This window comes from Phallusia mammillata, chromosome 6 (genome assembly GCF_965637545.1).
Source record: "Phallusia mammillata chromosome 6, kaPhaMamm4.hap1.1, whole genome shotgun sequence".
Taxonomy (NCBI): domain Eukaryota; kingdom Metazoa; phylum Chordata; class Ascidiacea; order Phlebobranchia; family Ascidiidae; genus Phallusia; species Phallusia mammillata.
In genome coordinates this window covers 6,369,536-6,393,114 of record NC_137257.1, presented here as the reverse complement: position 1 = coordinate 6,393,114, position 23,579 = coordinate 6,369,536, and the positions used below count along the sequence as shown (strand labels likewise).

At 35.1% G+C, this 23,579-nt stretch overlaps 5 protein-coding genes across 8 annotated transcripts in view; 4 read left to right on the top strand and 1 right to left on the bottom strand.

The window, feature by feature from the left end:
- LOC145233640 (uncharacterized) overlaps positions 1-886 on the top strand; it is a gene marked incomplete in the record, with an annotated part of 6,438 nt that extends 5,552 nt beyond the window's left edge. The window contains 1 exon segment of the mRNA XM_080098408.1: positions 1-886. Within this exon segment, the coding sequence (XP_079954534.1) occupies positions 1-115 (115 nt within the window).
- A 1,029-nt stretch (positions 887-1,915) lies between these two features.
- On the top strand, positions 1,916-5,576 carry LOC145233642 (glyoxylate reductase/hydroxypyruvate reductase-like). The gene is made up of 8 exons (XM_080098412.1): positions 1,916-1,992; positions 2,446-2,576; positions 2,633-2,751; positions 3,177-3,247; positions 3,489-3,685; positions 3,861-3,996; positions 4,490-4,620; positions 4,752-5,576. The coding sequence occupies exons 1-8, from the start codon at positions 1,916-1,918 to the stop codon at positions 4,871-4,873; spliced, it is 984 nt and encodes a 327-aa protein (XP_079954538.1). The 3' UTR covers positions 4,874-5,576.
- A 1,975-nt stretch (positions 5,577-7,551) lies between these two features.
- Positions 7,552-15,591, top strand: LOC145233643 (glyoxylate reductase/hydroxypyruvate reductase-like). 2 transcript variants are annotated; one of them, XM_080098413.1, is made up of 8 exons: positions 7,552-9,370; positions 10,747-10,877; positions 10,931-11,049; positions 11,298-11,368; positions 11,427-11,623; positions 11,958-12,093; positions 12,533-12,663; positions 12,728-15,591. In XM_080098413.1, the coding sequence occupies exons 1-8, from the start codon at positions 9,300-9,302 to the stop codon at positions 12,847-12,849; spliced, it is 978 nt and encodes a 325-aa protein (XP_079954539.1). In that variant the 5' UTR covers positions 7,552-9,299; the 3' UTR covers positions 12,850-15,591. The 2 variants fall into 2 exon arrangements, with proteins under 2 accessions (XP_079954539.1, XP_079954540.1); XM_080098414.1 differs by lacking the exon at positions 7,552-9,370 and adding an exon at positions 9,760-10,152.
- Positions 15,592-15,653: 62 nt separating this feature from the next.
- Positions 15,654-20,071, top strand: LOC145233641 (glyoxylate reductase/hydroxypyruvate reductase-like). 3 transcript variants are annotated; one of them, XM_080098410.1, is made up of 8 exons: positions 15,654-16,511; positions 18,191-18,324; positions 18,384-18,502; positions 18,678-18,748; positions 18,814-19,010; positions 19,128-19,263; positions 19,417-19,547; positions 19,839-20,071. In XM_080098410.1, exons 1-8 carry the CDS (start codon positions 16,441-16,443, stop codon positions 19,958-19,960), a joined length of 981 nt encoding a protein of 326 aa, XP_079954536.1. In that variant the 5' UTR covers positions 15,654-16,440; the 3' UTR covers positions 19,961-20,071. The 3 variants fall into 3 exon arrangements, with proteins under 3 accessions (XP_079954536.1, XP_079954537.1, XP_079954535.1); XM_080098411.1 differs by lacking the exon at positions 15,654-16,511 and having other exon boundaries at positions 16,629-18,324; positions 19,785-19,900; XM_080098409.1 differs by lacking the exon at positions 15,654-16,511 and having other exon boundaries at positions 16,647-18,324.
- A 516-nt stretch (positions 20,072-20,587) lies between these two features.
- Positions 20,588-23,145, bottom strand: LOC145233644 (cilia- and flagella-associated protein 95-like). The gene is made up of 6 exons (XM_080098415.1): positions 22,963-23,145; positions 22,428-22,542; positions 21,996-22,117; positions 21,601-21,672; positions 21,475-21,535; positions 20,588-21,003 (listed from the first exon to the last, which is right to left on the bottom strand). The coding sequence occupies exons 1-6, from the start codon at positions 23,061-23,063 to the stop codon at positions 20,803-20,805; spliced, it is 672 nt and encodes a 223-aa protein (XP_079954541.1). The 5' UTR covers positions 23,064-23,145; the 3' UTR covers positions 20,588-20,802.
- Positions 23,146-23,579: the final 434 nt, after the last annotated feature.

The window sequence follows — 23,579 nt, the reverse complement described above, 5'->3', positions numbered from 1 at the left end:
CTGTGGAGTGGAAGATAAAGTAAAGTATGTGTCAGAAAAGGAAACTTGTGTTTACGGTGTAAAATTTGACACCCCAGCAGCATGTCCTGACCTTGAAACTATTGAACTGACGTGATTGGACAACTGGAGTGTTGCTAGACAACATCAACTCGCTAACAGCTCATTGTCCCTGGGACCCAAGTCATCTTTTATTCTTCAATCAATTTTTAGTTTTTAATGAGTTTTTGTTGTGGTGAATGTAAGAGTCATGAAAACTGTGTTCATGAAGTCTGCAGGCAACTTGCAAGAAGAAGAAAAAATTGTAACTTTATTTTATACCTTCATTTCATGTTTTGCCATTTTAGGTGGTGTTAGTCTTTATAAGGGATGGGCTGAGCCAGGCCGAAACCACTTTTGATGCTTGGTGCTCGGCCGAGCAGTGGCACAAGCTGACTAGAGCATTAAATTTGCATATTCATGCCCTGTTAACAACAAAAACTAGCATGAGATAAATGTTTGCAGTTTTGGCACTTGCCTAGTCTTTATGTTAATGAAGCCATTTGTATGACAGTCAGTTTAATTCAAAATTATTGCTGTTTTTGAAGCTGAAAAACACTTAAATGCACCTTTGTAGAAACAAGAAATAATTCATACTCTTTCAATGGGCAGCTATTTGGAAAGAAAATTATACTATTGCTGTTGCAATGAGTCGCTTTTGTCAATTTATGCAAGCCTCAGTTTTGTGTGTGTTTGCATTTAGTGCAATTTAAAGAGAGTTTTATTTATCCCCTCCGAGTTTTGTGTCAACAACCAAAAATGTATGTTTTGCAATGTTTGTCGGTACAAAAACAATGAAAGTTATTGTTTCTTTTTGTATTGTCTGGTCTATAAAAGAACACATACTGTATTTGTGGCGTTTAACACTGTTCTTTCATAATTCACATTTTCGTGACACTTTCAAATAAGGTTTAGGCTTGAGAAAAAAATGAAAATGCACTTTGTGCAAGAAAAAGCTGCTCAACAATAGATGATCAAAAACTGCAATTAGAGACTTCATAAATTTTAAATTGATAATATTTAATGTTACATTTTTCTGTGGAAATTCTCATAACCAATTCAGTTTAAAACATAAATATGTTGAGGAACCCAATATGTGACACCAGGGTGGTCTAAAGCATGGCATCCAGCCTGACGGTAATTTTTGTGTGGCTCGCAAAAGAAGGTCAATATGAAACAAAAATTCTCTTTAGGGGCATAATTATTTATCAAACTTTAATGGTGCCCTTAGGTCTTGGACCACCCTGTGTTGCACAGTGATATTTAAGCTCTGGTGCTTGTGAATAGAACACACTCTTGTTACTTGCTGCATATTAGTACTGTTGCACTTTTACTGTGGAAGAAATTTTATTTCTTATGATTGCCTGCATGAAGCTTTTTCCATGTGAACAAATATATAGCCCACCAAATTTTTTTTTCTATAGTTGTTACTATCCAAACCATGTTTTAATATGTTGAACTGTAGCTTTCCATTTGGTAGTGAAAATATATGCCTGTTAGGACACAAGATTCAAAATTAGTATTGCATTTTTGCCATTCGAATAATGTATGCGTCATTTTTATGTTCTGTTATGTGCAAAAATCTGTCAAACAAAAAATATATGTCCTGTTTATGCTAGAAACAGTGTCATTTTGTAATACTTAATGTGTGATTTTATGATTGTATGAACACTAGTCAAAAGCATGTTTTGCTACAGTTACATCGTTTAACTTCAATCTTTATGGTTTCTTTATAAACTGGAAACAAACACCTGTGCAAAAGTCTGGCTCAAATTTTTGTTGTGGTTAATTATATGAGTATGTGCATGAAATAATTTCATTTTATGTTTCCTTTCTTTAGAACTTTAGTTACATTATATTTGCGAATAAACATGTGTTCATGACAATGTCTGGGAAGTTAAAAGTTTTTGTCACTGCTCGACTTCCAGCTGTTGCTGTTAACATATTGAGAGAAAGGTAATTTATACTGATTGTTAAATGATTTAAAAACAAACTTGACTAATATTTTTTTGAAATCAATCTTTTTACAGAAACTGAAATTAAAGTTTTATTAGCTTTACTCTCTTAAGCTATGCAAACAAAAACTTGGCTTAAATTCAATTAATTACGAGAGATAAGTTATTTTTCTTTGTGAATAAAAACCCAATGACGTAATTCGGTCAACTTTGAGTGAGTTGCTATTATATAACAAATTAATAAAAAATATTAGAATGAAAGCAGATCTTTTTGTTTTATAAAATGTCATTGTTTAGTAAACAGTTGGGATATAAAAAACACTTTTTTGTGACCTTATTGATGGCACTAAATAAGCATTAGGTCTAGATGTCAATCTTAGGTTTCTTTGGTTACTAATGTTTATACTACTGAAGTCAAAATCTGTTATAATATTATCATAAAACATATTTTAAGATTTGATGTAAGCATCTGGGACAGTGAAGATGACATTCCTAAAGACATTTTGTTGGAAAAGTCAAGGGGAAAAGATGGCCTTCTGTGTTTATTAACCAACAAAATTGATAAAAAGGTTCTCGATGAGGCTGGTAAGATATCTAATAGCTATGGGGCCTTATGATGTTTTTACTTTTGAATATTTTAGGCAAACAGCTAAGAGTTGTAAGTACCATGTCTGTTGGATTGGATCATATTGATCTAAATGAGTGTAAAGCAAGAGATATTAAAGTTGGATACACTCCAGATATTCTTACTTCTGCCACTGTAAGTTTTGTAGCAGAACTTTTTTTTAGTAGCAGCTATAATATTCCTAACAACTAATTTGGTTTTTTGACCATTGTGTGTTTGCCCATTTTAATTCTTATGACAACTATTGATTCAGACTACGTTTTTGTGACTGTATTCAGTGGTGGGATGCAAATTTTTTGTCAGCCGGTTCTATCACAAAAGTCATATTTTTCAGCCGGTTCTGTTGCAAAAAGTCCATTGATAGTAACCAGTAATGCTAACCAGTTCGCTGATCTCATAAAATTTTGTAAAAAGACGGTTTTACAAAACTGGCTGAATCCTACCACTTACTGTATTATATTGTTAGTATGTCAATGTTTTTGGCAAAGTCACAGCCTAAAACATTTTCTCCTTAAATCGAACAAAAAGGTAGTGGGTAATGCTGTGATTTCATTTTTTAGGCAGAACTAGGGGTTGGACTGCTGTTAGCAACATCACGAAGAATAGTTGAAGGAACCAATGCTGCTAAAAAGTGTGTAAGATAATAATAACTACATAAAGCAACTACATACTTTCTATACAGTGGTGAGATTCTAACTTTTTGTCAGCCGGTTCTATCACAAAAGTCATATTTTTCAGCTTGTTCTGTTACAAAAAGTCCATGGACAGTAACCAGTAATGCTAACTGGTTCACTGATTTCATAAAATTTTGTGAGACTGTTCTGCAGAACCAGTGCGAACAGGCTGAACCACTGATGCTATGCTTTGATTAGTGGGTCCTGGGGAACTTGGAAGCCAATGTGGTTGTGTGGACCATCACTAGAGGGCAGTACAGTTGGTTTCTTTGGCCTGGGAAGAATTGGATTAGCCATTTTACAGCGATTGAAACCGTTTGGTGTAAAATGTTTCAAGTACAACACTTTGAATGAAAAGACAAAGGAATTTGAAACTGAACATGGAGTTACATATGGTAAGAACTAGACTCTTTTGTGTGTTTTTAAAATGTTTATTCATCCTGGTTTAAAGTTTAGTAAAAAGCAGTATAAATGAAATATATTTGTGGATAAAGTGTTTTAGTAATGATCACACATTGTAACAAAAATTACTGTTTTGGTATCTTATGTCTAAGTTCAATTATTCCGCAGCTACATTTAATGATCTTCTTGCTACCAGTGATTTTTTGATATCATGTTCTTCCTTAACTTCTGCCACCAAGAACATATTCAACAAAGAAGCATTTGATATGATGAAATCGACATTGATTTTTATTAACATTGCGCGGTATGATATGTTGGAAGGCATTGTTTTTTTCAAGAAACCAAGTGTTCATTATGCAGTTAAAGAAGTATTGGGCCACTTTTGGGAGTTTTTATCTGCATTCTGCTTGTTTTTTCTGTAAAAGTTTAGGAAAATGTATAAATGCTGTTTTCCCTAATAGTTTGTTTCATTTTATCAACCTATGTGCAACAGTGTGTTAGTTGAAGGTGTTACACCAAATCAACCTGTTTTCTCAAGCATGTTAATGAGACAGGACATAAGCTGAAAAACAGCTTGCTTTGGGTTATAAACCTATTACAGCAACTTGTCAAGAACTAGCACTCCAAATGATCTATGCAGATGGTGGCGTTCAATGATTTGCACAGTATATGTTACACAAGTCAGCTTATAAAAGGGATCATAAGTTTGACCATTATTCAGCAACTATAAATGCATTCAATGCTGAGATAACTCTTTATTGACACAAACCCTTTTCTGTTGCATGACCTATTTCAAGTGGTGGGGTTGTAATGCAGGATGATTTGTGCCAGGCATTAATTGATGGAAAAATTCGGGCTGCTGGGCTTGATGTTACAACACCTGAACCTTTGCCAACTGACCATCCATTGTTTCAACTTCCAAATTGTGGTAGGTTTGGGTACGAACCTTTTGTTGCTATATGGAGACCTTTTCAATGTTGCCAATTTCTACATGGGATTGTCTATATTGTCCAAGGTCCGATACAGTTTCGAAGATAAAAGTATGTGTTTTGTTTCAAGTTATCACACCACATATTGGTAGTGCTACTGACGAGACCAGAACTGCAATGGCTGTGTTGGCTGCAAGAAATCTTCTAGCTGGATTGGAAAATACCCCAATGCCATCGCCATATGAGCTATGAGATTAGATGTGGTTGAATTACAAACACTCAGTTTAAGTCAGGTTTATTCGCAAACCTAATGTTTTTAGAAATTCCCAAACACTCCACAGTTCATAAAGTTGGTTTTTACAACCTCACAATGCAATTTGAAATGTATGTTTTTAACAGTATCGGTGATCTTGTTTATGGTTAGAGTGTAATTTTGTTTTGTTGTTTAATAGTGTAGAGCAGTGGTCCATGTGTATTGCTGTTTTTTGTATCTAGGCTTTGATTATGTTGTTTCATTGTCGATATTGAAGAACTGTTCAGATTTATGCCCTAATATTCAAAATGTTAATGCCAATAGAAAGCTTGGTAAGCTAATTATGTTAATGTTCTGTTAATGCTATGGCTTGGTACAAAAAATCAGGCACGGAAAAATTGGTTTGCTAAAAACTTCGGTCCTGATTTTTCTGACTTGACAACTATTTTTAGTTTTTTATGTTGGTGCTCAAACAACTAATTCTGTACATCATAAATAATCTAATTTTTTTATAATAATACCACAGCTAAAGAGCATTTAAATTCAAGTATACTTTTTTCACATTTTTTTCTTAAATTCTAATTACTCTGCCAATATGTTAAACACTCAATTTTCGTAGTTGTGTAATAATTAGAACCTAGTGTTCACAATTTACAATTATTTGGAATTAAACAGCCTACGTAATAAAATGCAATAATCTTAGTACAGAATGTACATACCAAAGCATCATCAGTGTATGCAATTTGGCAGGAAAAAATAACAATTAGCAAAACTGCATCACAAATTAAAAAAAATATTCATAACATAAAACAGGAGCATAGCAACCCATGGTAATAATAAAATGAAGGCAGAGTCAGAACCAAATGGTTATCAAGTTTTATCTCAAAACCACAGGGAGATTTTGATTTTAGGTTAATAAAAAGAGCTTTATTAGGGATGAACCCAAGCCAGAACCTGATTACACTGAGCATCGCTTTTTTATTGCTCTGTGTTTGACCCAGTAGTTGCAAAAAATGGCATTAAATTTGCATATTAATGCCCAGTTTCCTGTTTACATCCGAAACTAGCATGAGATAAATGTTTGTAGTTTTGGCTCTTTCCTAGTGTTTATGTTAATGAAGCCTTTTGTATGACAGTCTGATTAACTCAAAATTATTGCTGTTTTTGAAGCTGAAACACTAAAATACACCTTTGCAGAAACAAGAAATGATTAATGGGCAGCTGTTTGTGAAGAAACATGTAATTTTGCTGTTACAATAAGGCACCTTTGTCAATTTATGCAAGCCTATGGTCTTTTGTATGGTTGCATTTAGTGCAATTTAAGCAGAGTTTTATTTATCCCCTCCGAGTTTTGTGTCAACAACCAAAAATGTCAGTTTTGCAATGTTTGTCAGTACCAGAACATTGAAAGTTGTTGTTTTTTGTCTTTTTATTGTCTGGTCTATAAAAGAACTCATAAAGAAATGTTTGCACTGAAAAAAAGGTCTGCCTAAAGTGCGTTGTGGGCCAGGCCGTAATATCGGCACTTGCATGAACTTAAAAATTATGACTGAGTGCAAAAAGATCTGCTCTGTGATAATAATAGTTAAGTCTTAGCTAAATTGCAAGATAAATGTAGAAATGACCGTTCCAAATAACATGGCAATACGTTTTAGTGAATCGTTGAATTGAAGGCAACCTTTATGATGTGCTTGATCTTTTTTATTTGATGTAGCCTACTTGTATAAGATTCATTGTAATAATTTTATGAGGGGTTTCGCAAATTTACAACAAACCATAAGGGTTCCGTGCCACTAAAATGGTTGAAGAGCACTGGGTTAGAACATCTATTTCGGTCCTTCAATAACATAGAACCATTTGGGGTCCTTCATTAAACCAACGGTGCCCTTAATTTTCTTGTTTATGAACAGTGGTGGGAGACTTCAGTCGGTTCGCACCTGTTCTATAAAATCTATAGAACAGTCACGAAATTTTATGAGAGCTTCGAACCGGTTAGCATTACTGGTTACTGTCAATGGACTTTTTGTAACAGAACCGTCAGAAAAATATGACTTTTGTGATAGAAACGGCTGACAAAAAATTTGAATTCTAGCACTGGTTGTGGACAATCTTGTGTTGCACAGTAATATCTCAAGCTCCATAAACTAAATAGTGCTTGTTGTGGGGAAATTCACGATGGTGCGATATTGCGAAATCCAACATGGTGTGATGGCAACACAACCAAAAAATAGTTCCCGTTTCCGTTGAAATGCGATCTGGTCGCAAATTGCACGATGTATGTTTTGCCAACAAAAGGGAGGATGTCTTGTTCTTTTGCATACTGCTCGTTTTTTTCAGATTGTGACAAAAACGTTTAGGCTTGCCGTGTGAAACAAACTAGAACAATTGATATCAAAAATGGATGATTGATGTATGCTTTCTCGTAACTTTTGTAACTTTATTTGCATGTAAGTATTTTTTAGATATAGAAAAAAGAGAAACCTACGACGCGTGAGATACGTCCCAGCTGCGTCGGGGCAGAAGTTTTATGTTTAGGGTTGGAATTCGTTATATTAGGACTGAAGCATAAACTAACAGTTACTAAGCCTTTGTTGAAGCCCAGTGTTTGTATAATGTTAGATGTGTTATTATATTGTTTTTATCTGTTTTTAGTCTGTCTTACGCTGGTATGTTCCAAGCGTGTGGTTAAGAAAGCGTGTGGTTAAGAAAGCGTGCTTCAAATGTATTCAAATTTACACTCATGATAGGTATTGATCCGAATTTGAGCCTCCTGAAGTTTGACCCCGAACGACGCAACGGTTCAGCGACAGGCTTCTAAAACGTAATATGATTGGTGCAATTTAAGATATTGTATAGAATTTCGTAACTTTTAATTGAATTCACCCCTTAACCCCGAATGCTCGTTTCTGCCGAACGCTGGTTCGTTAAACCGTAGGCTAAACTATGATTTGCGGTAGGCTCCTAGTTTTAGTATTTTTGCCTTAATCGGCCAAATGGTTACCTTTGCAGCCCGTGATATATGTACACTGTCATTCAGATAGAAGTCCCCAGGGAGTAACTCACTGGTTTGCGATTAAGACGGTTTAAAGTAGAGCGGAAGGGCTCAATTTGATGAACGGACAGACATTTTACGGGACAGTCTCTTCGGTGATTATAAACTCTGTTAATCAACATAAAGATGAAAAAGTAAACTTTACTTTTTCGAAAGTCGCGATAAATGGTCTTTATATTTTCGTTGTCAGTTTGGCCGGCGCATGACCACGGGGTACTAAAGGTCAACTTGCAGGTGTAGGGTTTATGGTCCTGATGACGTCGTACTTATTACTACAGAAGTATCTTTCGCTGTAGATGTTTATACTCTAAGTCCCTGGCTGTCTGAGCTACTGCTTGTCTGGGCTTAGTCCAATAAGGAAGATGGCGTTTAACCTTAAAGTTAGTTTATTGCGTTGAAAGAGCTATACGTTCTAAAAATGAGAGTTACAACACATGTGAATATATATAGTGAGAAAGGTGGCGATGACGTAACTGTACAGATGGTAAAAGGTGTTAAATGGCGACAATCGAGCACTGATAAGGTGACGATGACGAAATACAACGTTCATGCAATCACAGTAACTCGTATGATATTTGCGCTTATTTGTTCTGTAATACACGGTACACCACACAGGTATTACAAACACAATTAAGAACGATTTTTCGTCATAATGTAGCTTCTTTATTTTCAAAAAATCAATTTAAGAACCAATACTTACGTCATGTATCAATTAGGCAAAACGGTATTAAAAGGTGTCAAAAGGTCATAAAACGGTCGTTTGGCGTCTGCACCTTGAGGGAGTCGGGTACATGTCATTGGTATTTATTTGGCGAAACAAAGTTAAGTGAAAACAATTGGTTGTGCATACCTTTGTATCAAATGTCTTATTAATTTAAAGTGTCTGTAATAAAGCTGTTAAGGCTTTCTAGGAAATTTCGTGATGACAATATTTAAGGTCAAAGCAAGAGATTAAATTGAAATTAGTTTTTTCCATTCTTTTTTACTGCTTTTTTGTAATTATAAGACAATAATAACGCGCGGGTGGGGACCCATTCGTTTTTGCTTGCAAAAAATCATATTTGTATATCAAATGATGTGTATAGTAATTTGGTAAATCGGAAATAGAATATGTAAAATGAAAGTATTTTGCAATACTTAATGTGTAACTTTACTTTTGTATGTACACTAGCCAAAAGCATGTTGTGCTACAGTTATATATTGTTCAGTTTCAATTTTTAAGGTTTCTTCATAATTTTTCTTCATAAACTGGAAATTTTTGGCTCAAAAAAGCTTTTTTGTTATAAGTTTGTGCATGAGTAATCTTAATACACGTTTTGTTTTATTACAACTTTGGTTACATTATATTTGAGAATCAACATGTGTTTGTGACAATGTCTGGGAAGTTAAAAGTTCTTGTCACTGCTCAAATTCCAGCTATTGCTGTTAACATATTGAGAGAACGGTAAGTTAAATTCGTTGATAAATGATTTGAAAATATACTGGGCTAATTTGTTTCTGAAATCACCCAATTCACTGAAATCATATTTTTGTTAGTTTAACCCTGTTGAGCATTGCAAACAAAGACCATACATATCTTTAATTCATTACTTGAGATGGGTTTTTTTTTGGTGAATAAAAATATAATGACTTATTGCTTGTGTATCAACCAATTGATTGTTAAAAAACATTAGGCTAAAATTGCATATCCAGATTCAAACTAGACGAATTTTTTATGACATTTTGTCATTATACTTTAACAATAAGGATAGCATAAAGCATATTTTTGTGACTATTGATTGAAGTCAGTGGCGTATCCAAGGGGGGGGGGGGGGGGTTTGGGGGTCCGGACCCCCCCCTTTTCAAAAATTTTGTGGGTAAATTAAATAGGCTCAAATCGTTCGGTTACGGTTGCGTGATAACAGGGAGTCGTTATCTCAAAATCGTGAGCTTCCAATCTCTTGTATTCGCTTGTTATCTAATCGCCAATTGTGACGTAACAAGGGTTTAACAAGGAGTTTTATGCGCTAGCAAGCAGAAGGTTACGTTCCGGTTAGAACGCTGGTTTTAATTGGTTTTTGTTAGTGTTAAATGTACTAAATGCAACTGTTTTTGCAGTAAAAGAATGTAAACTGAGTAAAAATGGTTAAAAACGTTTAATGTTGTATTGTTTCTGTTAACTTTGTTAATAATAAAATAACTTAACAGTTTCGACCTGACAAACACGTATTAGTTTGCCCCACACAGGTAAACGTAATTTGTTACTCGCCAGGCACAATTTTTGCCTTCTGCAGTTACCAACTTTAGTGCGTCCGTTACATTGCGCAACTTATCAGTAGGATTGCCGCTTCAGAAAGGCGTTCAGTTCTTTAGAAATTGCTGCCCGTTTTTTTAAGCAACGATTTTGATTGCCTGACTGCAGTTTTGCTGAGTAAGCTAAATAGCAGCGGCGGGATTAGAAAACTACAAAGCTTTTGCTAAAATAATTTGTCGTTCTGTCAATTGGACAGGTAGAGAAACCGCCGAAAGTTGGGCCGGGTTTCGGTTTTGGGCCTGCTTACAATTTTGGACAAAGCGTTTTGCCGCTTAACGCGTCGTTTTTACGTATAATGACGTCATTAGGGAATTTCCCAAAATAAAACGTTGGACCCCCCCCTTTAAAAATTTCTGGATACGCCCCTGATTGAAGTACTTAGTTGAGATCAGTATCCCATTATTACTGAATATAAGCATTAGGCCATGATGCAATGTTTATATTAATCTGGTTTAATACTGTTTATACATACATAAATAAACAAATGTCACATGTTTGAGAAAAACACATAATATTGTTTTTTGAAGATTTAATGTAAGCATCTGGAACAGTGAAGATGACATTCCCAGAGACCTTTTGTTGGAAATGTCTAGAGGAAAAGATGGAATTCTATGTTTATTAACCAACAAGATTGATAAAAGGGTTCTGGACGAAGCTGGTAGGACATTAAATGACTATCTGACTTGGTGATATTTTTTTGGAATTTTTTAGGCAAACAGCTAAGAGTTGTTAGTACCATGTCTGTTGGACTGGACCATATTGATCTAAATGAGTGTAAAGCAAGAGACATTAAAGTTGGATACACTCCAGATATTGTTACTTCTGCCACTGTAAGTTTTGTGACAGAACATCTTTCAAGAGTAACTCTTTATTTTTTCAAACAACTAACAAGCCATTTGGGCATTTTGTTTTTTATTGACCATTTGGAGTTTCACCATTGCAATTACTATACCACCTGTTGATTCGAACTATGTTTTTGTGTTTGTATTACATTGTTGGGTAAATACTTCATTACTTTAGGTGAAGCCAATGCCTCCAACAAAAAGTCAATGGATAATGCTGTGATTTCTATGTTTAGGCGGAATTAGGTGTAGGACTGCTGTTAGCAACATCACGAAGAATAGTTGAAGGAACCAATGCCGCTAAAAAGTGTGTAAGATAATGATAACTGCATACTGCAACTACATACATGCTATTCTGTGAATAGTGGGTCCTGGAAAACCTGGAAGCCAATGTGGTTGTGTGGACCATCACTAGAGGGCAGTACAGTTGGTTTCTTTGGCCTGGGAAGAATTGGATTAGCCATTTTACAGAGATTGAAACTGTTTGATGTAAAATGCTTCAAGTACCACTCCTTAAAGTGTAAAAGTAAAGCATTTGAAACTGAACATGGAGTTACATATGGTAAGAAGTAGTCAAAACAGTTTTGTGTTCGTGTATAAAATGTTTCTTGGCCATGGTTTAAACTTTTGTAAATACAAAAACAAAAATGTTTGTGGATGAAGTGGTTTAGTAATAATCACACTTTTTCACAAATTTTCAATTTTAGTCTATTATGCCCAGTGTTTTTTTTAAGGCAAATTTCTCCAGCGGTTTCCCAAAATTTGGACTTGCAACTACAACTACAGTTTTTGGTATTTAAATGAAACACTTGCGGTCTCTTAAAACTACTTAGCGGTCACCCAAACCAAACCTTAAAAAAAAACTGATTATGCCTATGTTTTCAACTGTTCTATAGCTACATTTAATGATCTTCTTGCTACAAGTGATTTTTTGATATCATGTTCTCCTTTAACTTCTGCCACCAAGAACAAATTTAACAAAGAAGCATTTGATATGATGAAATCTACATCAATTTTCATTAACATAGCAAGGTATGATGTGTTGGAAGGCATTGTGTTGAAAATATAAGTTTATTTGCATTATACTGTTAATGAATTATGGGATACTTTTTAGAGCTTTGCATTCTGTTTTTCAAGAGTAAATGCTAGTAGAAATTTATGAAAGTAGCTTTCCTAAATAGCTATTTTGTATTAGATGCAACCTCTGTGCAATAGTGTATTAGGTAGGCGTCTAAAAACAGCTTGCTCGGTTTAAAAGCGAAGACAGTTAACTTATCAGACTCTATCAAGGACTGTCACTCTAGCAAATGATGTATGAAATGATGATCAGAATTTCAGTATTCAACATACACTAATATGTTTGGTGTATGCTACACATGTCAGCTTATTGAAATGATTTATAGTTTGAGCAACTAGAAATGCATTGAATTCTTCATTGACACAAAACCTTTTCTGTTTCATGATTTTCAAGGGGTGGAGTTGTAATGCAGGATGATTTGTGCCAGGCATTAATTAATGGAAAAATTCGGGCTGCTGGACTTGATGTTACAACACCTGAGCCTTTGCCAATGGACCATCCATTGTTTCAACTTCCAAATTGTGGTAAGTTTAGATAAGACCCTTCAAATTTTCGTTTTTTTTCATAAATGATGTGTTTCGTTTCAAGTTATCACGCCACATATTGGTACTCACACTGATGAGACTGGAACTGCAATGGCTGTATTAGCTGCAAGAAATCTATTAGCTGGATTGGAAAACACCCCAATGTCATCGCAATATGAGTTATGAGCAGTTGCGGACTGACCAGGGTGCCTCTCCTCAGACATTAGACATCGTTTCAAATTATCTAAAAAAACTAGAATAGCGGTTTTCCTATATATTGCTGGGTTATATATACTACATCATATTTAATGATGTATCACATATTCCATTTACTATATTTATAATGGATATATATTTGGCACCTACATTTCATTGGGTCCCTATCTTTTTCCTGGCACTTTATAACCTAATTGTTTCTGCAAGCATAATCTAATGGGTCCCCACACATATGCATATGCGATTTGGTAACAGTAAAAATAGGGCACAATCACTGTTAGATATTTACCAATTTACTATACACATCATTTGATCTACATATATGATTGTTTTTGCAAGCAAAAACGAATGGGTCCCCATATGCGCGTTTGTGCGGATTTATGGTAAACAAACTTCCTGGTTATTTTTAGATTTTTAAGGACAAGCTTAACCAACTTTAGCCTTAACCCAAAAAGTTTTGTCCATATTGTTTTTGCATCATTATTGTCATATAATTACAAAAAAACAGTAAATAGGAAAAAATAACAGGAAATACTTTCAATTTATTCTCATGCTTTGACCTTGATATTGTCGTTCAAGGTCAGTTTTTAAACACAATTTTCCAAAACTTAAAATGTGCTTGATAACTTAATAAAACGACATAGCATAGCTGCGCAAAAACAGCTGATTTCTAATCACCGACACGACTGCCTCATAAAACGTCGGTCCGGACGTCAAGCTGAGCACTCCCGCTGCATTCACCCGCCTTAATCGTAAACAAGTGAATTACTCCCTTGAGAGTTGATACTTCTATCTGACTGAGAAAATGGTCACGTAACGACTGCGTTCATGCGTGAAGCAGAGGCATTTTTTTCTATGCGCCACTATGGTCAATCACTCCCATTGTGTCAGCTGTGCACTGAGCGACAGGCAAATACGGTCATGACGTCATACGCATCGCCTGTCCCTGTCGTGACCCCGCAGCGTTAACGTTTACAGCGCAATATCACTAACACCGTATCATCTCAATTCCAACCAGAGAGAAAATGGTCAAGTGACGACTGCGTTCATGCGTGAAGCAGAGGCATTTTTCCATGTGCCACTATCGTCAATCACTCCCATTGCGTCAGCTGTGCACTGAGCGAGCACAAATATGACAGAAGACAGCATGTAAAAACATATTTTTACCATTACTGAGCCGATTTCACTGAAATTTTTACCAGCCAACAAGGAGCACCCTATGGATAGGGTGCTCCTTGTTGGCTGTTAAAAATTTCAGCAGGTTAAGTCTTGTATTTCTGGCCTCAATAACATGTGAACAAACAAACAAATATTTGGGGGTAAAGGGGTGAAAATGGATATATACAACTTCAAGTTACAAAATAGTTTAAAATACGCTGCAATGTACCAATCAAAAAGTATGAAACTCCAGAAACATCTGCTTTAGCAAGTATAGCCGTTTCAAAAATTTCACGTTTTGGGGGGCTGTGGGTGAACCGAGGGGTCAAACGGGGTCAAAATTCACATGGACCATCGTTTGACCAATATCTATAATAAGAGAAAATTTGAGAAAGTTTGAACCATTCTTTCTTGACCAAAACGTGGGAACAAATCTGCGTTAAAAAATTCACGTTTTGGGGGGCTGTGGGTGAACTGAGGGATCAAATGAGGTCAAAATTCACATGGACCATCTTTAGACCAATATCTATAATGTGTGTAAATATGAAAAAGTTTGAACCTTTCTTTCTTGATCAAAACGTGGGAACAAATCCGCGTTAAAAATTTCACGTTTTGGGGGGCTGTGTGTGAACCGAGGGATCAAACGGGGTCAAAATTCACATGGACCATCTTTAGACCAATATCTGTAATGTGTGCAAATTTGAAAAAGTTTCAACCATTCTTTCTTGACCAAAACGTGGGAACAAATCCGCGTTAGAAAGAAAAAAAGAAAAAAAAATATAGACAAAAACAATATGTGTCCCCTTCAGGGAAGGGGACCCATAATTACATAACCCTTCTCCAGTTAGCGTAAGACATATTTTCTGACTACATTTTTTTTGAGACATTTATTTCATTTTTCATACAAAATGTAAATTTATCACATCTTTTGTTTTCACTAATATTGTATTGGCAAGTGCTGGCGGCCCTCTATGTCTCCTGGCAATTTTTATTTTTGGACCCAGTCTGCCACTGGCTAGGAGCTTAAATGTGGTTGAATTACAAACCCTTAGTTTAAGTCAGTATTTTTGGCAAACCTAATGTTTTTAGACATTCTCAAAAAGTTTACAGTTCATATACTTGGTTTTTACAATCCTACATTCCTTTTATGTATGTTTTTAATGGGTAACTTATTCTTATTTTTGTGTTTTATGTGCAATATGAGTGATTTTGTTTACAATTAAATTGTAATTTCATGCTGTTGTTTAATAATGCAGAGAACTTGTTCATTTTTTTTCTCGAGATAACTAAGTTTTGCCTACCCTTTTTTTGGAAAAGCACTTTCCTTTTTTCTGCCCAAAGATTTCAAATGTTAATGCCAATAGAAAGCTTGTGTGAGCTAATTATGGTCATGTTTTGATAATGTTATGGCAGGGCAAACAAAAATTTGGTCATTGTTAAATTGGTTTGCTAAACTTCAATTACACCTACCAAGAAGTTGTCCCAATAAAAGCAGTGGTTTTTTAATATTTATTTTGGTTGGAACACGAAAATATACCTCATACCATTTTGGCATGTTTTGTTGTTGAGAAGTTGTTTAGAACACCTGCTAAATGTTAACGACCTTTTCTGTGGGATTTTTACCAGTTGAGTTTTGATTGACAGGCCTATTCACGAAAGCCTTGCAACAAAGTATGAGAAAGGAAAAAAGAGAAAAGACAACAAACGCAATGAACAATAGTAGACAATGAGGTAAACAATACGTTTTAGAGTAGGGTGGGCATTAGGTCAAAGCCAGAGAATTGTTATTAAAAAATGGCGGAAACGGAACTTAAAGTCAGGTCAGGTCCGTTTTGAGCCCGTTTTCTGACAAATACCAAGCCCGAACCCGACCCGAAGAGCGGGCCCGACTTGCAACTCTGAACACAACATCGGATCGGAGACGCAATCACAGAATCAGATTCAGTGTATACTTTTTTTCTTTCGGAAAAAGGTTCAATTAACATTTGTGAAAAGTAACGTAGTCAAAGCATCATTACAACATATTTTAGAGTTCAGTATCAGTGATTTTAATTATTTCTGTTTTCTTTGCTACTGTACACGTTGGCGTTTATTTATTTTGCTTTATAAAAACGCAACCACCCAAGGGCTTTGCCATCACCAAGCCGCAAAAAATACCCAACGTTGAACGGTTAGGAGCGAAAAAAGGTAGAAACCTATACCGTGTCAGAAACGATGCCAAGTGCTCGTGCAAGCCGATCATTGCATGCACCGTACCCACGGAAGCATTACCACCCGTTTTGCGGCGTAAGCGTTTTGTAGAGTGTATTCTTGTCTAATAAAGCAGAAAACGACTTGTTGCAAGTTAACGTCACTGTAGGCTAACGTTCTTTTAGCGCCAAAAAAGTAAATTAAAGAGAAACCATGTCTGACAAGTTTGAAGTTTTGATCACTCTTAAACTACCATCTTCAGCTATTAAGATATTACAGGAAAGGTGAGTTGTATTTTTCGATGGTTTTTGGATTTTTCCAGGTACCATATTACATGACGTCAAAATATACCAAAAATTGTTATTGTCGCTAATAATAGGTTCAGTTTGTACGTTACCTAACGTCGCAAATTACATAACTTGCCGTGCGTTTACTGTGTTGATACGTTAGCAACTGATCAAGACAAAACTGTAATGTTTATGATTTATTTCTCCGTTAATAACTATGGGCTAGGGTTACCATATTTGATGATACACAAAGCCTGACATTTTAATCTCAGTTGCGTTAACCTTTTTTGCGATACAAACACTTCTTTTATATAATAAATTTAGAATATTCGAAAGTCAATGGACGGCGACACCAGAAAACGTTAGATACGATACTTTGATCCTTGTCAATGAACTTTATGCGTGGCCTAAGCTTATGTTTAGTTAACTAGGCTATATTAGGCTAAGCTCACTACTCCTACAGTGGCGTAGGCAGACGAAAATTTTGGTAGGGGCCAAATAGTTTTCGGTCTAATAGAACTTTTTGCTAATGCTCGGGTGACTGCGTGAGGCGTGCTTTTACCAAACACGTGACTTGCCAAACTTTGGTTCGACGGGACAGCCAAACGCTTTATTGATTTATTCCATGTCTACATTAATATAAAAAGCATTGATTTTAGCTTACAAATTGGTGACAACAGTCATTTTTGTTAATTTATATTCTTTTTGATAATTGAAAGACGAATCCACAATGATATGGGACAAAACTACACTAAATTAAAGTTTCTCAATATACAACTTTGAAAATTTGGGAGAGGCCATGGCCCCTTTGGCCCCTCCATGGCTACTCCACTGTACTCTCACTATCCTTGAAACAATAAGCACATATTGCGTATGTTGGAGAACAAGTAACAAACAGGTATTGTTACGCGCGCATACACACTGCAAAACGAAACAGTAGCCTAACCTTGTGCATTTTGTGCGCCGCCAGTTTACCTCTTTACAGCGTAAAGAGGTAAGTTTACGGCGTATGGTTTAGACGCGGTTGGAGCTAACTACTAGAAACTTTTTCCGTTGTTACATTAAAGCAGTGGGTGTGACGTAACAAACAAGCGTTCTTTCTTTTAGGTTGAAACTAAACAGTTCTTGTGGCGGAGGCAGTACAAAGATTTAACTGTATTCGCATAATTTAGTCCATGAACCCTAAACGTGTTTATAACGTTCTTGACCTAACGGCGTCTTCCCTTTACCCGTAATTGGCCGCCAGTGCATGTACCCTTCTTCGGAACAACACTGTGGTGCTTTTTTTAGTTGTTCCAAATCTAATGCAGTTCCAAATCCGATTCTCTTGGGCCTTCGGTTTTCGTTTTCGTTGCCTATGACTGCTATACTGTAGCCTACTGCATTTTTTTCAGTTTGTTTTACTCGTTAAAAACATATAGCAAACATTAAGCTCAAAACCTTCTTATTCTGTTTGACACATGTTGCAAACAAGGACTGTTCAAAAATAGTTTAGATATACTGAAGTTAGATTTATTTGAATAAAGGTTTGTCAAAAGTAATAAATGTTGCAAATTAATAGACAGTTGCAACTTAGTGTGTGTGTTTTTGTGTGAAAATATGTTAGAATATTTATGTATATCTTATTACTCGAAATGCACCTTTCAAAGATTTATACTTAAAAACATACTATTAAGGTGCAATATAAGCATTTGGGATAATGAAGATAATGACATTCCCCATGACATTTTGCTGGAAATGTCAAAGGAAAAACATGGTCTTCTATGTTCAGCATTTTGCAAAATTGATAAAAATGTTCTGGAAGTAGCTGGTAAGTAATAGTTATTTTGTGACTTTATACCTTTTTTGTTTAAATGTTGAATTATTTAGGTAAACAGCTGAGGGTTGTGAGTACAATTTCTGTTGGCCTTGACCATATTGATGTAAATGAATGCAAAAAAAGGGACATTAAAGTGGGATTTGTCCCAAGTATCGGCACTTCTGCCACTGTAAGTTTTTGGCTGATCACATTTTACAAAAGATTGCTCAAAAATTCTGGTAAAAGTTTGCTTTTTTGACTTCATGTCATGTTTTTAGGGTTGCATTAAAAAAATGTGATAGACATTTCTACATTTGTAGTAAATCTGCAACAAATATGAGTTTAGTGATGAGTTAACTTTTCAGGCTGAGCTAGGTGTTGGACTGTTGTTGGCAACATCACGAAGCATAGTTGAGGGAACCAAAGTTGCCAAAGGGTGTGTATGAAAATAATAAATCGATAAAAAATCTGCCTACTGCATGTATGTTATGCTGTGATTAGTGGGTCCTGGGGAACCTGGAAGCCTATGCGGTTGTGTGGACCATCCCTAGAGGGCAGTACAGTTGGTTTCTTTGGCCTTGGAAGAATTGGACTAGCTATGTTACAGAGATTAAAACCATTTGGTGTAAAGTATTTTAAGTACAACACTCCAAACAAAAAGACAAAGCAATTTGAAACTGAACATGGTGTAAGCTGTGGTAAGAAGCAGTAAACACGAGTTATGTTTTTCATAAAATATTTTGTAGTACATCACATTTCGACACAAAAACTACAATTTTCTCCACTTAAGCAAATATGTTCTGACAATTCCACAGCTACATTTAATGATCTTCTTGCTACAAGTGATTTTTTGATATCATGTTCTTCTTTAACTTCCACCACCAAGAACAAGTTCAACAAAGAAGCATTTGATATGATGAAAGCAACATCAATTTATATTAACATTTCACGGTATGTTACTACAGTTAAAATTTGACTGTTTTCAAATATTTACAATAGCTGCTGAAACCTTTATTGATCAGTTTCTACTAAAAAAATTAAGGTTTCATTTGATTGCCTGTTATTGGCTTTAATTATGGGTTCCCTTGCTTTATTTATGGCCAGGGGTGGAGTTGTACAGCAGGATGATTTGTATCAAGCATTGGTTGAGGGAAAAATTCGGGCTGCTGGGCTTGATGTAACAACACCTGAACCTTTGCCCATCAACCATCCACTGCTTCAGCTTTCCAATTGTGGTAAGTTAGATAGAGTTTTATAGTTTTTTTAGGGTCAAATTTATCTTTAAAACTTATTGCAAAATCTGAAGCAAATTTACCAGAAAAGGATTTCAAAATTCTTTATTTACAAAGTCTGGTTATTTGCATTGCTAATTTTTCAAGTTGTTTTCATGTTTTAGCCAGAACATGCAATAACACTGAACACAAGTAACCCTGGTTAGAAACTAAAGATCTTTATTATAATTTGTTCCTCAGCTATCGAAGCAGAATGTAATGCCAAATGTTTGTTAAACAAAAAGTTTTTTTAAGTCATCACACCACATCTTGGAACATGTGCTGAGGAGACCATAACCGCAATGAGTGAGTTAGCTGCAAGAAACCTTTTAGCTGGATTGGAAAATACCCCAATGCCATCACAGTATAAAATATGATTTTATGCTTTTAAAACACTGTTTCAAATAGAAATAATGCTTGGTAGGGCTTAAAGAATATAAAATTGAAAAAGTTGACAGTTTGATTACAATCATCACAATTATTATGAACATACTGTCAGGATTAAGTTTGTTAATCAACATACTTTTTTTAAATGGACAAGTTGGTTGACTGCTTTAAACAGTGTTTTTTTCAAGGCTGAACATTTGTAGTTTAACCCACAAGCAATTTCATTTTTTCAAGAACTAAATGACTTTATTTCTGCTTCAACATATAAGTTCAGATTAAGAATAGTAGTATGTTTGTTGCCATCTGTGTCCTAAACACCACACTCTTTCATACATTTCTGATCATGGTTGTATGTCTAAAAATGTATATGTAAAGTAATAATTCTGCAGTTGCTCACTAAAACTTTTAAAACGTATAATATTACTAATCAAGCCTTTTTTAACTGCAACTAACTGTGTAAAAAAACTAGAGCCATGTTTTGTTGTAGATTTGTGTAAGTTGCCTTTATAACATGGCATAGCCTTTCCGAAACCACTATGTGTTTATGGTAACATAATTGGATTGTTTCTATTGCTTCTTATTAGCTAAAATCTAATCTATATTTGTAACAGAAAAAATAAAATGTTCCAGCTCATACATTTTTTTTCTATCACATAAACAATTTACTAGACAAAAAGAATAAAAACAAGAATAATCACCAGGATGTATCTTTAACGAACTAACACAGATCAGCATATAGTTAACACTAAAAAGTGCACATATAGAGTACAAACTCCACATAAACAAACCAGATACAGTCACAAAAGTAGCAAAACAGTTTTATTGCTTCAAATTATTTAAGACCCTCAGTCAGTCTTTCAGGAATTGGATTGGTTTTTGGAAACACTTTTCGTTTCTCTGAAGTATTGGCATATTGGCCAGATTCATCAACCCAAGTACAAATACCATCATGTCGATAATCAGTTGTGTCAGTAAACTGGGAATGGCATTTCCGATATGCAGCAGAGTTGTCTGGAAATTCAGGAGGCCTTTCCTGAGACAACATTTTGATATAGATGAACTGCAAAACTAAAACTGCAATTGGCTGATTATCCTAAGCACCTATGGTTGGTCAGAAACTCAGGTAAAGGTATCATGCGATAATAAAGTAATTGTACATCAAGTGACATATTTTTATGCTCGGTACTAAACTGTTACTTCATGTTCCATCTAGTAAAGTCAAGTTTGTACTATCCTACAATGTTTAGTTACATTTCAATGATGTCTACATTCCTAAAAAAAGCTGATTGCGGCATATTTAACTGGCAAGTCATTTTTTGAATAAAGCTTAACTGTAAGGAGTGATTATGGTATTGTTGTTATTTTGAAATTATTAACATCTGTTCTTATTAACCTCCAGTCAAAGAACAGTAGCAGATTACCTCTTGATGTGTTGAAAAGTTATTCAGTAAAACTGTGTGTTTTTGAAGTGCACACATTCAGGTGCATATAATACAGAACTTACTGGTGCAGGGGTAAATGGATAAGGGGCAGTGAAGTCAGCTTTGTGTGTGGTTTCTAAGTGCCTGTAAAATCAATGTTTGTAAACAGATGCTCAAATGCCAATCCAGCAATATTAACTTTCACATACAGTTTGTCATGATCTGGATGATGTCTTGGCAAAACTGAACCAAATCCCCTGGATGGCGCTGACGAAATATTTCTGTAAACCAAGCAAGAATGTTTCTGTTAAGTTTATAGTTTTCCAATACCTACTTTCAACTTTTGGTTTTAGTGTTAAAAATGAATAATGAAAACCAACAACCGTTCAAACATTACAAACCAAAACAAATACTGAACTGTCTCTAACCATTTATGATTTTTGAAATTCATAAACATACCCATATACAGACATAACAAATGTCATGGGTTGAACTGAACCTAGGCATAGAATTACTGAATAGTTGTAATATAGTCGCCATAATAAGCAATAAGTTTGTGTATGTTACAAATTGTATGGACAGCATTTTGCATGAACATACTTACCTATCAATATCTCCATGTGCAAATGAACCCACATCAACCATACTTTTTCTTGTTTCCTGCTCTGTGAAGTCATCTTTTAATTCAATTTGTTGCATAGCTGATTGGGTTGTTGTCAAAGGGAGCTATAAAATGAAAAAAAAAGTATTTAGAAAATACATTGTGGATAGGCAAAGACCAATCTACATTTCTCAAGAAAGACTGATTTTTGGTATAATGTGAATTGAAGGTGAAAAAACTGATTAATATTTGTCAATTCTCATGTAAGTAACCTGAATTTGCAGTTTGTGTTTTTGCATCAGTTAAACAAAAAATACTTTCATTTTGTGTAATTTTTCTGTTCATAAGAACACTAGACATTGAACTCCAGGAGTGGGAGGTTATTTATTTTGAAGATAAGCAGTAGCAATTTGCAGAACAAAGTTTTATTAATACCCCATCTTTGCTGTTTCCTATTCTTTCGTAAGTAGTATTGTGCAGGTTTCTTCCTGGTGGTACAGGGTATTTGTTGATATCATAGTCTTTTGGTTCGGCTTCACGTGCCTGGTGCCTAAAACAAAAACCTTTTTGTCACTAATCTGACCTAAATACAACTTTTCATAAATTTTTAATGTGCATAGTTTAAAAATTGCAGTTTATAAAGGCAGTTTAATTCTGTACAGATGGTCAACTATTTACAACAACAAAGCGGGCTTGAAAGAACAAAGCTAATTTGTAGACATGTACTAATATAATATCTGCATTTTGTCTGCACAATTCTTTCTGTATCTGATAGAAAAATGGGAAACTTTCAATTATGTGCTGTTATTTTTGCTATAATAACTCCACTGTATTAAGTGTCTTTATCATTAGCATAATAATTAAATTTTAGGTTCTATAGGCGTCTTTCGCAAAACTTGCATTGTATCATATACCATGCAACATAGTTTCATATTTGTTTCTTTGACAATTACTGCATCTTAGTTCTTACCATTTGGAGTTTAATGTCGCACGACTGTAGAACATATGATCAGAACGCAGATATAAAGAACCTTTTCTCTCAACAAAATCGGGAATTACCAAGTAATCCATTGCAAACTTTTTGCCGCACGACTTCTTAAAACAGAAAGCGCAAACGTAATGTGGAACACCCGCGAGATAAAATCTGCGGCCATATAGGTTGTTATGGTAACGCCATACGACGTATCAAAATTGTTGTGGATAGAAACTATAAGTTTTTTTTTCTTCCAAGTCATTTTAGACCGAACAATAACCCAAAAATTGTAGCTATGTGGAATTACATGTTTGAGATGTATAACACCGATTGTGAATAGCAAAAATTGGGCTTGGCCTTGCAGTTTGGCGAAACTAATCTACGCAGAACGCTTGTTTCGCCTGCATAGCCTATCTCGTTCATCAAAGACAGAACAGGTAAAACCATAAGCCAGGGGTGGGGAACCTGCGGCCCGCTTGCCTATTTAATGAGGCCCCAGTGACAATTTGTTAGAGTATACAACATAGCATCAAAAAAAAATTAAATGTTGATGTACAAATATTTTCTTGAAATGACTTCGACATTAATTGTTGCTAATTGGTACATTCAATATC